This window comes from Xenopus laevis, chromosome 6L (assembly GCF_017654675.1).
Source record: "Xenopus laevis strain J_2021 chromosome 6L, Xenopus_laevis_v10.1, whole genome shotgun sequence".
Lineage (NCBI taxonomy): Eukaryota > Metazoa > Chordata > Amphibia > Anura > Pipidae > Xenopus > Xenopus laevis.
This window is the reverse complement of record NC_054381.1, coordinates 38,596,203-38,610,482: the sequence shown is the minus strand read 5'-3', so window position 1 is coordinate 38,610,482 and position 14,280 is coordinate 38,596,203. Positions and strand designations below refer to the sequence as shown.

Genomic DNA, 14,280 nt, shown 5'->3' with positions numbered 1-14,280 from the left:
AACGCTACACTTGTCCACCCACCTTCCCGATGGGATGGTGCTGCACTTCATTTTCACCAATACTTTCAGATTTTTGTACCATTATTTACATCATTTACATCATCATGAAAATGAACAGGTTAGAATGATCAAAAAAAACCTCTAAAATTACCAAAAGATTATAGTAAAGTACAAACATACTCTATTTGTAACCAAGACAGTACAGTACATTTTAATCACCTCTCTTATGTTTAAAATGTCAAAACATCTTAATTTATGAAAGATCTGACCTGATGGCACAGGAGAGTTCTTTTCCACTGAAGACATTCCTTCAGGGTTTTGGTGGAGATCAGATGCCACTTTTGATCACGATTTGCAAATGACTGGTGAACTAAAATAAATGTTTAGAATTAGTAAATGAACCCACTGTGAAAAAAAATCTTTTATGAAATTACAGTGATTGATGCCTTGACCTTGGCCTCTACAATACATATCTTCAAATTAATTACTGGACTTCTCATCTTAAGTTGCCAGGCCTGCAGCTGCTATTTGGCCTTATGATAAATTCATACACCTAGATGCAAGAAATTCAAATTTGTTTTTACTAATCTAGTTAATTTCTAGTGTTACTAGAAATTAACAGGCCCAAAACAGAAATGCTAAATATATTTTTCTCTAAATTATTTACTAAGTCTTTTATGTTCCGAGTTCCCATATTTTTTTTACATAGCCCGTCAGTTATTAAATCAAAACATGCAGCTTCCTATAAAGTAATTACATCCTTATGGGTGTAAAGCCTGAAAATATGGCCTTATAAATACCCATGTCTGTAAGAGTACCGAGGAATATCATGCTGGACCCCTCTACAATACAAACTCTATTATATCTTACTTATTTATATCACGGATCCATCTAATGCTCTAGCAGGGGAATGTAATAAAAGTCGCAAAGAGCAAAACAATTTGCACCAATAAGAATAAAAATCCACATTTTGCTATGTAATATTGCTCCTTAAACTGTTATTACATTGCGAATTTTAATTGGGCATTGCGGATTTTAATTGCGCACTCTTAAGAAGTACTTGAAGGTGTCGTAATGTTTTTGGAGCAAACATAACGAATTTTTCATTAAGAAGTTTTATTACATTATTTGCATTGTCACAAACTATAAAATTCGCACACGGTCTTCCACTGTCGCTAAACAGTTTTCGGGTTCGCAAAAGCTATATTAAATTCGTGCAAAGCAGAATTTGTTCACGCAAAGGCATAACGTTTCGCATTGCGAATAGTTTTTCCGTTACCGACTTTTATTACATTCCCCCATAGTATTTGTATGAGTGGGTCCTGGATGCCAGCTTTTCTGCTTGGCCCTGGGAGGCTCAATCTGAAAGTGTAAATAGCCCAGGTTCTACTGGGTCATGACTTGGCAATTCTAAGCTGCTAGATGTATGAATATTACATGCATATTTTCTTTCTGATCTTGTGATCAAGGTCAGAATTGCTTCCTGCTTTGTGTACAGCATGCTTAATTTATCTCCCAGGGAATATCACAGCCCTACCTTTTATTTTTAGCATCATCTGCAAAACATAATCTGATGTTTATGAATTATGCACGGCTTTTATTTTTTTTCCAAATCTGGGCAAAAATTGATCACATAGGAATCTACATTTTCATCTCCTTTTTAAAGACCTGAAAATAATGTTTGCAATAGGAGCAAATTTGCTCAGCATTATGCAGAACCCATGTCTGATTCATTACCACTGTATAAATTAAATTCTTCTCTCTTTTTCTAATCTCAGTGTTTGCTAATATATGACTATGATGTGTGAACACTCCTGTAGTTTTGTGGGGGAAAAAACACACAGATACCTGAAAACTATTTTGAATTGAAGCCAAAAGTGTTCATTAAATCATACTACAAAGAGACAAAGCTTTTACATGTATTCTGTTAATATGTTATACATGCAATCGATGCAACCAAAGGTAACCTGACCCCCCCCTGACCCCCACATCCAAGTTGTCAGCTACATTTGGTCACTAAAAACACTGGAGCCTATGTTGCTATTTACATAGTTACATACGGTAGTTACATAGTTAAATCGAGTTGAAAAAAGACAAAGTCCATCATGTCCAACCCCTCCAAATGAAAACCCAGCATCCATACACACACCCCTCTCTACTTTCACACAAATTTTATATACCCATACCTATACTAACTATAGAGTTTAGTATCACAATAGCCTTTGATATTCTGTCTGTCCAAAAAATCATGCCTATGATTAAGGGAGTGATTCCCGAAACGCGTAGGGCGTTGGATCCTTACAGGAGTATGGAATAAAACTATATTCCTTTTTACCGGAGTGCCGTCCTTTTTCTTGGTACTAATTGGATTTCAGCAGTGGGGATGCTGCAGACTGAGCACACGATTGGAGCAGCAAAAAGGAAGAGTGAACCTTGAGCGGTCCTTCTTTGTTGAGCTAACTGTCCAAAAAATCATCCAAGCCATGAATCAGCCATCACAACATCACCCGGCAGTGCATTCCACAACCTCACTGTCCTGACTGTGAAGAATCACCTACGTTGCTTCAAATGAAAGTTCTTTTCTTCTAGTCTAAAGGGGTGGCCTCTGGTACGCTGATCCACTCTACGGGTAAAAAGGCCCCCTGCTATTTGTCTATAATGTCCTCTAATGTACTTGTAAAGTGTAATCATGTCCCCTCGCAAGCGCCTTTTTTCCAGAGAAAACAACCCCAACCTTGACATTCTACCCTCATAATTTAAGTCTTCCATCCCTCTAACCAGTTTAGTTGCACTTAGTCTCTGCACTCTCTCCAGCTCATTTATATCCCTCTTAAGGACTGAAGTCCAAAACTGCACTGCATACTCCAGATGAGGCCTCACCAGGGACCTATAAAGAGGCATAATTATGTTTTCATCCCTTGAGTTAATGCCCTTTTTTATGCAAGACAGAACTTTATTTGCTTTAATAGCCGCATAATGACACTGCCCAGAATTAGACAACTTATTATCTACAAAAACACCTAGATCCTTCTCATTTAAGGAAACTCCCAACACACTGCCATTTAGTGTATAACTTGCATTTATATTATTTTTGCCAAAGTGCATAATCTTGCATTTATCAACATTGAACCTCATTTTCCAGTTTGCTGCCCAGTTTTCCAAAATAGACAAATCACTCTACAAAGTGGCAGCATCCTGCATGGAACCTATAGTTCTGCACAATTTAGTATCATCTGCAAAAATAGAAACAGTACTTTCAATGCCCATCTCCAGGTCATTAATTAACAAGTTGAAAAGCAAGGGACCTAGTACAGAGCCTAGTGGTACTCCACTAACAACACTGGTCCAATTAGAAAATGTTCCATTTACCACCACTCTTTGTAGTCTATCTTTTAGCCAGTTCTCTATCCAGGTACAAATACTATGTTCCAGGCCAACATTCCTTAATTTAACCAGTAACCTTTTGCGTGGCACTGTATCAAATGCTTTAGCAAAGTCTAAGTAAATCACATCCACTGCCATCCCAGAATCGAGGTCCTTGCTTACCTTCTCATAAAAAGAAATTAAGTTAGTCTGGCAAGATCTATTACGCATAAAACCATGCTTTTCACAAACTCATAGTATTATGATTTGCTATAAAGACCAGTATCTTATCCTGTAATAACCCTTCAAAAAGCTTTCCTGCTACTGACGTCAGACTAACTGACCTATAATTTTGAGGCTGAGAACGGGATCCTTTTTTGAATAGAGGCACCACATTAGCAATTCGCCAGTCTCTCGGTACTATGCCAGACCTAAATGAATCCTGAAAAATTAAGTAAAGAGGTTTGGCAATCACAGAGCTAAGCTCGCTAAGTTCCCTGGGATGAATACCATCTGGCCCCGGACCTTTGTTTATCTTAACATGTTCTAGTCTCTTTTGAATTTCCTCATGTTTGAACCATGCTATTGACTTACTGGCATAGGAGATGGACACATTCGTTTGTTTAAATCTTGATGGGAATGCATGTATATCAACTGCCCTGCATTTGTAGAAATAGTTTCTCTACTGCATCTATTTCTACAGTACACACAGTGTCCATAGCTCATATCTTTCTACAGTATCCACAACTTATTTCTTTCACTCTACCATCTCTTTTTTGGCCATGTTAAAGCCATGACATGAGTCTGCATGTGTTTATAAAACAGCATATAGAAATAGAATTAGTGCCAACTATTCATGTAAAATTCATTGAGCCATTCAAATATCCAGTACACATATTAATGAAAACGTTTTTCCAAGACCAACTCCAGGTCCAACAGCATTACCAAGATATCAGAGGGAAATGTCCTCTCTAACTAAAGGAAAATAAAACCATAATCACCAGGGAGTGCCAAAATGTTAAGCACTCCACCCCACCCCTACACCAGTCTTACTTTTTTCTTTCTTATCATTTTTAAATGATTTGCTTCTTCTTCTGCTTTCAAATAGGGGTCACTGACCCCATTTTAAAAACAAATGCTCAAATACAAAACAAACGCAAATAATAAAAAATGAAAACCAGTTAGAAATTGTCTCTGAATATCTTTCTATTCAGGCCTCTCCTATTCATATTCTATTCCTATTCAATGCATGGTTGCTAGGGTAATTTGGACACTAGCAACTAGATTTCTGAAATTGCAAACTGGAGAGCTGCTGAATAAAAATCTAAATAATTTTAAAAGAAAAACGAAAATAATAAAAATTGAAAAATAGTTGCAAATTATCTCGAATATGACTTTATACATCATAATAAAAGTTAATTTAAAAAATGTACAACACCCTTTAAAGGAGAACCAACCCTTTTTTATTAAAATCCCCTACCCCCCTACCCTACATAGACCCCCTCCCTGTTCCCTCCCCCCCACCCCCAGGCTAGGTGTCACTCTGGGTAAATGCCCTTAACTCTTTAATTACCCCTCCTTCAGAGGGCATCAGAGTTCACGGACGGCATCTTCTTCTCTTCGGTAATCTTAGGGAAGAGAGTGTTGTGTCTGCGCATGCTCCGTTGCCACAATCCCGAACAACTGCACATGCGCCGAAAGCCATGGAAATTGCCGAAGCACTAGAAGAAGAAGACCCGAAGATTACCGAAGAGAAGAAGATGGTGCCCAAGAACTATGATGCCCTGAGTCTGCAACGAGGGGTAAGTAAGGAGTTAGGGCCTTTTATTCAGGGAAACACCTAGGCTGGGGGCAGCAGGGAGGAGGGTCTATGTAGGGTAGAGGGGTAGGGGATTTTTATAAACAGGATTTGGTTCTCCTTTGGCACAGCAGTTCAATGCCCTAGACTGAAATCAGAGTTATTTTATGAGATCTGTGTATACAGTTATTGGACTTGTTATCCAGAATGCTTGGGACCTGAGGTTTTCCGGATTAGGGGTCTTTTGGTTTGAATCTACAGACCTTAAGTCTACTTAAAATCAATTTAAACATTAATCAAACTAAATAGGCTGGTTTTGCCTCCAATAAGAATTCATTATATTTAAATTGGGAGCAAGTACGAGGCAATGTTTTAATATTACAGAGAGAAAGTAAATAATTTTTAAAAATTATAATTATTTGCTTATAATGGAGTCTATGGGAGACGGCCTTCCCATATTTCAGAACTTTTAGGATAGCGGGTTTCTGGATAGCGAATCCCATACCTGTAATAGGTAACAGCACTAATAAGCCATAGATAAAAAAAGAACGTTGGATATTTGTTAAAAGTGGAATATGGGTCAAATCCCTTTAAAGAAACAGATTTCATTGAGTTAAATATAGTGTTTGCATATCTTTTTTTTTTTCAGTACTGTTAAATACAAAATAAAGTTGAAATATACAGTTAAATACAAGCAGCTGAAATAAAGGAAACACACATCACTATGAATTTCAGTCCGACACAAGAAAGCTAAAGAAACTGATAAGTAATGAAAGGCTTAATGGGAAACTGGAATCCCTGGTGTTTTACGCCTTAAATCTATTGACTGAAACCATTTCCGGCCTATTTCCATAAACACTAAAGTAACAAACTTCCATTAGCTTTCTTCACGCAGCAGTCCCTTTATACAAATCCAACTGTTATTTACCGCAAACATAGAATAACCACTTCTGCAGGAGTCCTGCTGGCTTTCTGTATATGAAATATTCATTACAAATGTAATCTCAGAAGTAAAGAATTAATGTATCTTCTCCATCAAGCAAAGCCATTATTGTTATTCTTGTGAATAAATATTTTTCAGTATGGAGCATTCTTATGTGTCCAGCTATAGAGAATATTTATATTTTGTTGGCTAATTAATTACTTTTTAATTTTTAAAAATGTACTCATTATTTCTTATTATCTCTACCCATTGTTTTGTATAATGAAAGAAAATTACATTTTAAGCATCTTTACATTATACATTAATTAAAGAAATTAGGGGTCATTTAACAAGTGCAGTAGCACCAAGTGCACAAGAGCGTTCTCCTTAGTGCTCACTAAACTCTCTGGTTTGTCACCTACAATTAATATGACATTTGCTAGCCTTGTAGTTTGGTCACAAATTAAATATAACAAGTTTGTCCTGACAAAGTGAGAATGGTTCTCTCTGGACTCGTCAACTTAATTTCAAACACTCTGGTTATATTTAGACTTCTTTTTAGCTATGAATGTCTTTATGTTTTATATGAAGCTAATTTTTTGTGCATCTTTAGTTGACAAGACATGAAATATACTCATTAAAGGAAAAGTTTCACAAACAGTTAAACTTTACTATATTTTAGAGAGTTGTACTCTAATGCAACAATGCAAGTTGTCCATATTTAACATATCTAAGGATTTTGTCTTTATTCTTCTGGTTCTATCAGTCCTAGAATTTATCATGCTTTCTTGTTGCTTCAGTCAGGGAAGAATGGCAGGAACTATAGAGCAGTTAGATTATCATAACATTTTTTTACTTATCCTTGTATTCATCCCCTCTATGATTAAACTACCTACCTAGCAATCATATTCTAGTGCCTATTCAAAAATCAAGAGCTGCAAAACATAAAAACGTGTAGGGATACAGAGGGTTAATCCCCCTCTGTTCCTGAAAATCTGAACCACATGGTGGGAAATCACCTGTTTGTGTAGCTACAGGGTCTTTTAGGAGCTTAGGAGGGGCTGAGCCTTGTCCCTGTGCAGCATGCTAGCAGATGCCGGAGGGTGTCACAAGGTGTTGCTGCTGCACCACTTTTCTATAAATAGGAGATGCCATGTGCTCATGTATGGATTTGCTGATTTTACTTCACGGAGGACAGAGTGGGAGTAAGAATCTGGTCGTCAAGGCAGGAGGCCTCTGAGGCTGGGGTGCGGCAGCCCCAAGCCTGGGAGCTAGACCATGAGGGTCTGAAGCTCCTGATTTCCAAATCTGGATTTCTATTGTGATCACGCTATGGAGAGTGCTGGGAGCTGAAATTCTGCAGAGGAGGAGTTCTGCGTGCTCGTGCTATAGACAGAGTTGGGAGCTGGTTGTGAGGAGTAAAGAGGGTTTATTGTGCTCGCACTATCTGGGGACAATGGTATTCTTTGGGGAAAAGGGACTAAGACTCTTTGTCTGCCAAAGGAGTTGCAGGACTTTGCCTGGCATGGAGGGCCAGGCTTTGGACTGCATACATTCCCAGGGTAGTGGGTCAATTAATATGTAAATGTATTTTACTTTGCCTTTCTCTTACATATAGTTATTTGTTACACAGTACTTTGTGTTTTTGAATGTTTTACTAATGGGGCCGCCCATTAGGTGTATTCCCGGATCCCATTAGGTGGAGGCACTGCCATGAGAGGTAATGCCCAGTACCCTTTCACTTAGCAAAGGGGACTCAGGACCTGCATTGGTAAGAAAATGTGATGAATAATCTTTGGCATAGGGGGGTGGCCAAAAAGGGGTTACAAAAGTTTTAACAAAATTTCTCTCTTTCATCGAGCGGAAAGAGGGACCTGGCCAAGAGAGCTGCATCTCGTCTCCGACACAGAGGAATATTGTCCATCTTGGCAAAAAGAGTTGCAGTGCGTAGTGTCCTGTGTGGTTGCAGTTGGACAGACCCGTGTCCAATCCAGACCCACTGACCAGCAATCCGACCCCCGCCCACCACCCAATATGTTCCCCTACCTAGACCTGCTACCCAACCTGACCCAAAAATAGTTATTTTGCAGTGAACTAGTAGTGATGTCACACCATTAACATAGTTTAGGTCTAAACCCAATAAGATAGGATTAAGTATATATTAGTTATATAAGTACAATATACTGGTTTATTAGAATAAGGAAATCATTTTTAAAAATGTAAATTATTTGTTTAAAATGAGGTCTATGGAAGATGGCCATTCTGAAATTAGGAGCTTTCTGGATATCGGTTTTCCAGATAAAGGATCCCATAACTGTACGGGCCATGGCACCCCAAATAAACCATGTACACTGAGAGGCAATGGGCCCTGAAACAGCAAATAAATTATAAATACAATAAGAATTGCAGATGTCCAGAGATCTTTCTAAATGTCACAATCTTCATTAGACACCAAGGGGCCGATTCACTAAGCTCGAGTGAAGGATTCGAATGAAAAATACTTCGAATTTCGAAGTATTTTTTGGGTACTTCGACCATCGAATGGGCTACTTCGACCTTCGACTACGACCTTCGACTTCGATTCGAACGATTCGAACTAAAAATCGTTCGACTGTTCGACCATTCGATAGTCGAAGTACTGTCTCTTTAAAAAAAACTTCGACCCCCTACTTCGGCAGATAAAACCTACCGAAGTCAATGTTAGCCTATGGGGAAGGTCCCCATAGGCTTGCTAAACATTTTTTGATCGAAGGATTTTCCTTCGATCGTTGGATTAAAATCCTTCGAATCGTTCGATTCGAAGGATTTAATCGTTCGATCGAACGAAAAATCCTTCGATCGATCGAACGAACGTTTAGCGCTAAATCCTTCGACTTCGATATTCGAAGTCGAAGGATTTCAATTCGAGGGTCGAATTTCGAAGTATTTTTTACTTCGAAATTCGACCCTTAGTGAATCTGCCCCCTAAACTTACGTATGAGAATAACGTGTGCACAATTTGATTTGCTTGTAAAGGAGCATTTGTAAATATGGAGAAGAGCTACTGGAAATCGAATTATTGAAATGGCTAAACACATATTCATTTATGCTTATGCCCTGCCCTGAGAATTAGTAGGGGCTTTGCCAACTATATTACATATACCAGCTGTATTAAGCTCCATAATGCACAACTAGCAACCTAGTTTTTTATGATGAGTCATAAGCTGAATACAGCTGTTCTGTCATGGGATAAGCTGCTTTTTAAAGTAAAACATATTCAAAGTTCCTAATAGCAGTAAGCTTAAAAATGGCCTTTTGCCTAAGAAGTATTTAAACTTGTTACAAATATTAGGAAGCATTGTTTTGAGTAATGTTTATTAAATATGTTTATTTGCCCATGAGCTTTAATTTTTAGTTTAAAAACAGCAATTATTCTGATATTGTTTCCAATGTTTCATTCTCAATCTCTTTAAGAACAAAGGCAGATGGGTACATACTGACAACCAATGACAACAATTTCGGACATATAGTTAACAGTATACAGTGAGGAAAGTGGGGTAACCGGAGTTAGGGATTCAGGCAAGCACCTATTTAGACACCATAGCAGGGACATGTGGATGGGGTCACATTTCTGTTTTTGAGAACCTCAACCCTGGGGTCATATAAGGAAGAAGGAGCAGGTAATGATAGGGGCATATGTGTGTTTTTTTCAGGCAGGCTAGTGACCCCTTTCCTAATCAAAGGTAAGGAGTAGGATGACTCTAACCCTAATTCATTCCCCTCACCATGCGTGGAGTGATAACTAAAAGACATGGGGGTATATTTATCAAAGAGTGAAGTTAATAGTGGAGTTCCGCCACTAGAGTGAAATTCTGCCACTCTCCATTCATTTCTATGGGATTTTTATAGGCGTATTTATCAAAGGGTGAACTTTCACTTTCACCCATTGATAAATAAGCCTTTCAAAGTCCCATAGAAATGAATGGAGAGCTGCGAAATTTCACTCTAGTGGCGGAACTTCACTCTTTGATAAATTGACCCCATGAAGTACTGATAATCAAACGTATTATATTAGTATTTTGTTAATTAGTATAGTGCTGACACATTTATGCAGAGCTTTAGGGCTCTTACACATGAGCGTTTTGGGCTGAGCTCCCCTGCGTTCAGTTTAAATCCGTTCAACTGCAGGGGAGCGCAGGCCCAGACACAGTTAATTCTTCTGTATGGTCCAATCCTCTCGATGACGCATGTAAGCGCCGAACACAGGTGGAATGCAGCATGTTGCATTCCACCTGCGTTTGTAGCTTACATGAAGCCAAAAACTCTTGTGTGTAAGAGTCTTTACAAAGATTGCTCATTAGTCACATCAGCCCTTTCCCATTTACAGGGTTAATTTGCCGGGAGTGAGGAGGAAGCCAGAATACTCTAATGAAACCAATTTGGATGACAAATGAATTCCATGCAAATAGTGTCCAGGTCATAATCGAACTTAGGTCCCCAGTGCTGCAATGATATTTTTTGCAGGGGGTGCCTGTTGCCACATCATTATACTGCTGATATCACATGTAGGTCACCCATTCTGATTAGAAAAAAGCAGGTTCCACCTAAATATTCGGAAGGGGTTTTTTACATTGAGGGCTGTGAAGATATGGAATTCTCTCCTTGAATCAGTGGTACAGGCTGATACATTAGAGTGAAGAAGGGGTTGGATGGTGTTTAGCAAGTGAGGGAATACAGGATTATGGGAAATAGCTCATAGTACAAGTTGATCCAGGGACTAGTCCGATTGTCATTTTGGAGTCAGGAAGGATTTTTTCCCCCCTCTGAGACAAATTGGAGAGGCTTCAAATGTTTGGGTTTTTTTTGTCTTCCTCTGGATCAACTAGCAGTTGGAATAATTGAAAGGTTGAACTTAATGGACTTGTATCTTTTTTCAACCTAATTTACTATGTTACTTTGTATGTTACTATGTATGTCCATTTCCATGAGCTGTAAATGCAAAGACTAACAAAGGTGCTAATGGTGTCAAACTGTTTCAGCACGGAGTAGTAAAAACTAGGGGAAGGACAAACAATGAATGAATGAATGAAAAACTGTCAAAGTACTTGGTAACATATAACACTATTTGATTTCCACATATGGCACTATTTAAATTAAAGCTGAGTCAACCTAAGTAAGAACAAGAGGAACATCAATACTTATAAATCTGCCATTAGTACTATTGATTTGTACTGCTGTGACCCATTAATGTACAATTCTCAACTGTTAATGCCATGATTTGAGATGACTATTTATCATGTGAAAATAAATACAGAATATCTTTTGTAGGGGACGTTGTAATACACCATGTTTATGTGCCCACACTAGAGCCCTCAAACAATATACTGTAAGCTGAGGGACCAAGCTTTATCAGAATGCAAGTTGGGAAATGGAATGCTAACAGCACTGCATTATCACTTACTTCAGTTAAAGTTTTGGGGCAGTGCCCTGAAGGTTAGCGGGCAGTAAATATTCAGTTTTTTTTAAATTGAGTTCTCTGCATTAGTGATGCACCTACCCCCCTTGACCCACTCCGAAGATCCGAAAGAGCTCCGAAAGGAGAGTGGGGCGACATTAGAAAGGCCACAGCAGTGCAGCCAGAGAAACAGAAACTATTATAACGTGCTTTGTGCCAGTCAGGGCATTTACTCATACAGCTTTGCACAAAACGCATTGGGCAGTCCATGTCCATCTCCTACTCAGTCCATACGACCATAGCACACTGACAAATAGGTTTCTGTTGAGGCTTGATAAAGGGCCCTGTGCGGCCCGAAACGTTGCCTTTGTCTACTGTAATGAGCCAATAAAGCATTTGAAATGCAACAGAAACCTATTTGTTAGTGTGCTATGGTCGTATGGACTGAGTATATGATTTCAACCCATGGCAGAGAGGGTAATTGACCACTAAGCACCTGGTCTGACGAGACAGAACACAGGGGTTGAGCACTTCATTATCGCATGTCCATCTCCTAGTCCTAAAAATTATTTATTTTATCTTTACTTTTGCTCAATACTATATTTACTTCAAAGACTCTCACACTTTTTCTGGTGACCTATTACCCATAGACTAGGGTCAATTTGTGAGAATCGTTTAAAATTAAGCCAGTTTGGGCTGCTTCATGGGTCTTTGATCATGCTAAATATATTTATACTTCAATTATAGAGCAAACATACACTGTTTACTTTCTTACATTTACCAATCATCTCATTCCACTGAATAACAAATCCTATTCTACACTGTATGATATTTTTTTTTCAAAGCACTAAATATATTTTTTTAACATGTCATTTGTTTTATGTTAGAAGGAAAAATAAAAATCAAACACCAGCTTTGCAAAAAGGAGTGATTTTTGGCCCACACTTTAAAAGATTTGGTCAGGTTGTTCAGTTTAGTTGGATGATTCCTGGGTATCTCTGTCTACAAAAAGTGTTGGCTTAAAATCAGGTCTTTAATGTGGTCATTAGGGATGGGTGAATATTTTCACCTTGTTTCGCTATGGAAATGACGCCCGTGGACTTGTAAAAAAGACGTGCGTCAAAAAAACCCATTTTTTAATGGGTGTCGGCGACATTTCGCCGGCGGCAAATTTTTGGCGAAACGAAACGGGTCAAATTCGCCCATCCCTAGTGGTCATTGTAGGATGTGCGGTTGTTTGGTCTTGAGCCAATCCATGGCTTTGTTTTGGGGATTAATGAAGATTTCAGTTTTTCTGCAGACTGAACCGGGAATCTTGCACCATCCATTCCTTTTCATATTTTAAGGATGCCCAGTTGCCGATGAAAATATGCCCCATGGCATGATGTCACTGTACTTCACCATATGTTTTTATTTTTTTTCTAATATAAAAGAATGTCACATAGAAAAATAATTTCGTTTTGGTGCTTTAAAATGTAAATATCATAGAGAACAATGTTTCAGTGCAGCAAATCTTAGGTAGCAAAAATAAGATAGTTGCTCAAGGGTCTGAATATTATGAAAACAGAGATAATTTCTTATAACCTTAACAGGTCATATCTAGAAATATTTGATACATTTCATGAGAGATCCCTTTCCACATGCCACCTGTATAAAAGAGATTATTATCACCACTGTCATTTCCCACCAAACTTAATAACAGTTTTTCCACCAATATCAACTTTGTTAAACACAATGTCCCTGTTAGGCTCTTCTGGGGTATGAAATGGGATTTCCTGTTTATTGACTGCTCGGCCTCACACCACTGGTCCAGGAGAATAGCCTGTAGGTTTCTGGTAAATCTGATCCTTGTACCTGCCTTTTCAGTTGCTGATATCCAGTTTTATTTGAGGCCAACTATTTAGAGGTAATCACTTTCCTCACTTAATTTCCTTGCCTGAGCAATAATATTGTTGTTGTGACTTGAGCACTGTGGATTGTCCCTAGCTCTTTTGCGAAATGCCAAATGTTGCATTTCCACCATGTCTGCCTGCACCCAATCAGAAATAATGCTTCCAGTTGCAGGAGGAGCAGGAGCAGAGTAGCAGCAGGGGGGAGTGTTTTATTGTGTAATTTTTATTATTAAATTACTTGGATGTTTTACTATTGAGTGCTATTTTCATATCTACCACTAGGTGGGAAACTGGAGGGGGTGATATTACTCCAACTTGCAATGCAGCAGTAAAGGGTGATTGAAGTTTTTCAGAGCACACATGGCTGAAAGCACCTGGGAAACTAAGAACATGTCTAGCTCCTTGTCACATTTCAAAATTAAAAATAAATAAAAAATCTGTTTGCTCTTTTGAAAAATGGATTCAGTGCAGGATTCTGCTGAAGGAGCGATATTAACTGATGCATCTTGTACAAATACCAATGACAGAATCCCTTTAAATTCTCTTCCTACTGCTGCATCTTCTCTCTGCTATATTGTCATCTCACCAACTACATCATTACACTATTAACTCTGTACAGACAGTGCCAAATATTATCTCCATTGTCTCAACCTCTTGTAGAAAAAGTGTCCCCCCATGCCTGTTAAATATAGTGAAATCTCTTTTACTACTGTAAAACATTGTCACTGCCACCTTCCCTCTATAAAACAGATTGCTGTTCCTTGAACGCAGCTCTGCACTGAATGCCATCACATTTCACAAATTCTTATATGCTGAGGATACACAGATATATGTTTTCAATTGGTGTCACAAATTTAATGGTATAATTAAA

At 38.4% G+C, this 14,280-nt stretch overlaps 1 protein-coding gene across 2 annotated transcripts in view; it reads right to left on the bottom strand.

Moving 5' to 3' along the window:
• Positions 1–14,280, bottom strand: part of hdac9.L (histone deacetylase 9 L homeolog) — a 285,273-nt gene that overhangs the window by 266,266 nt on the left and 4,727 nt on the right. For both annotated transcript variants that reach the window (XM_041565959.1, XM_041565960.1), the window contains exon 2: positions 270–370. In XM_041565959.1, coding sequence (XP_041421893.1) covers positions 270–306 — 37 coding nt within the window. In that variant the 5' untranslated portion in view covers positions 307–370. The remainder of the gene's footprint in view (positions 1–269; positions 371–14,280) is intronic.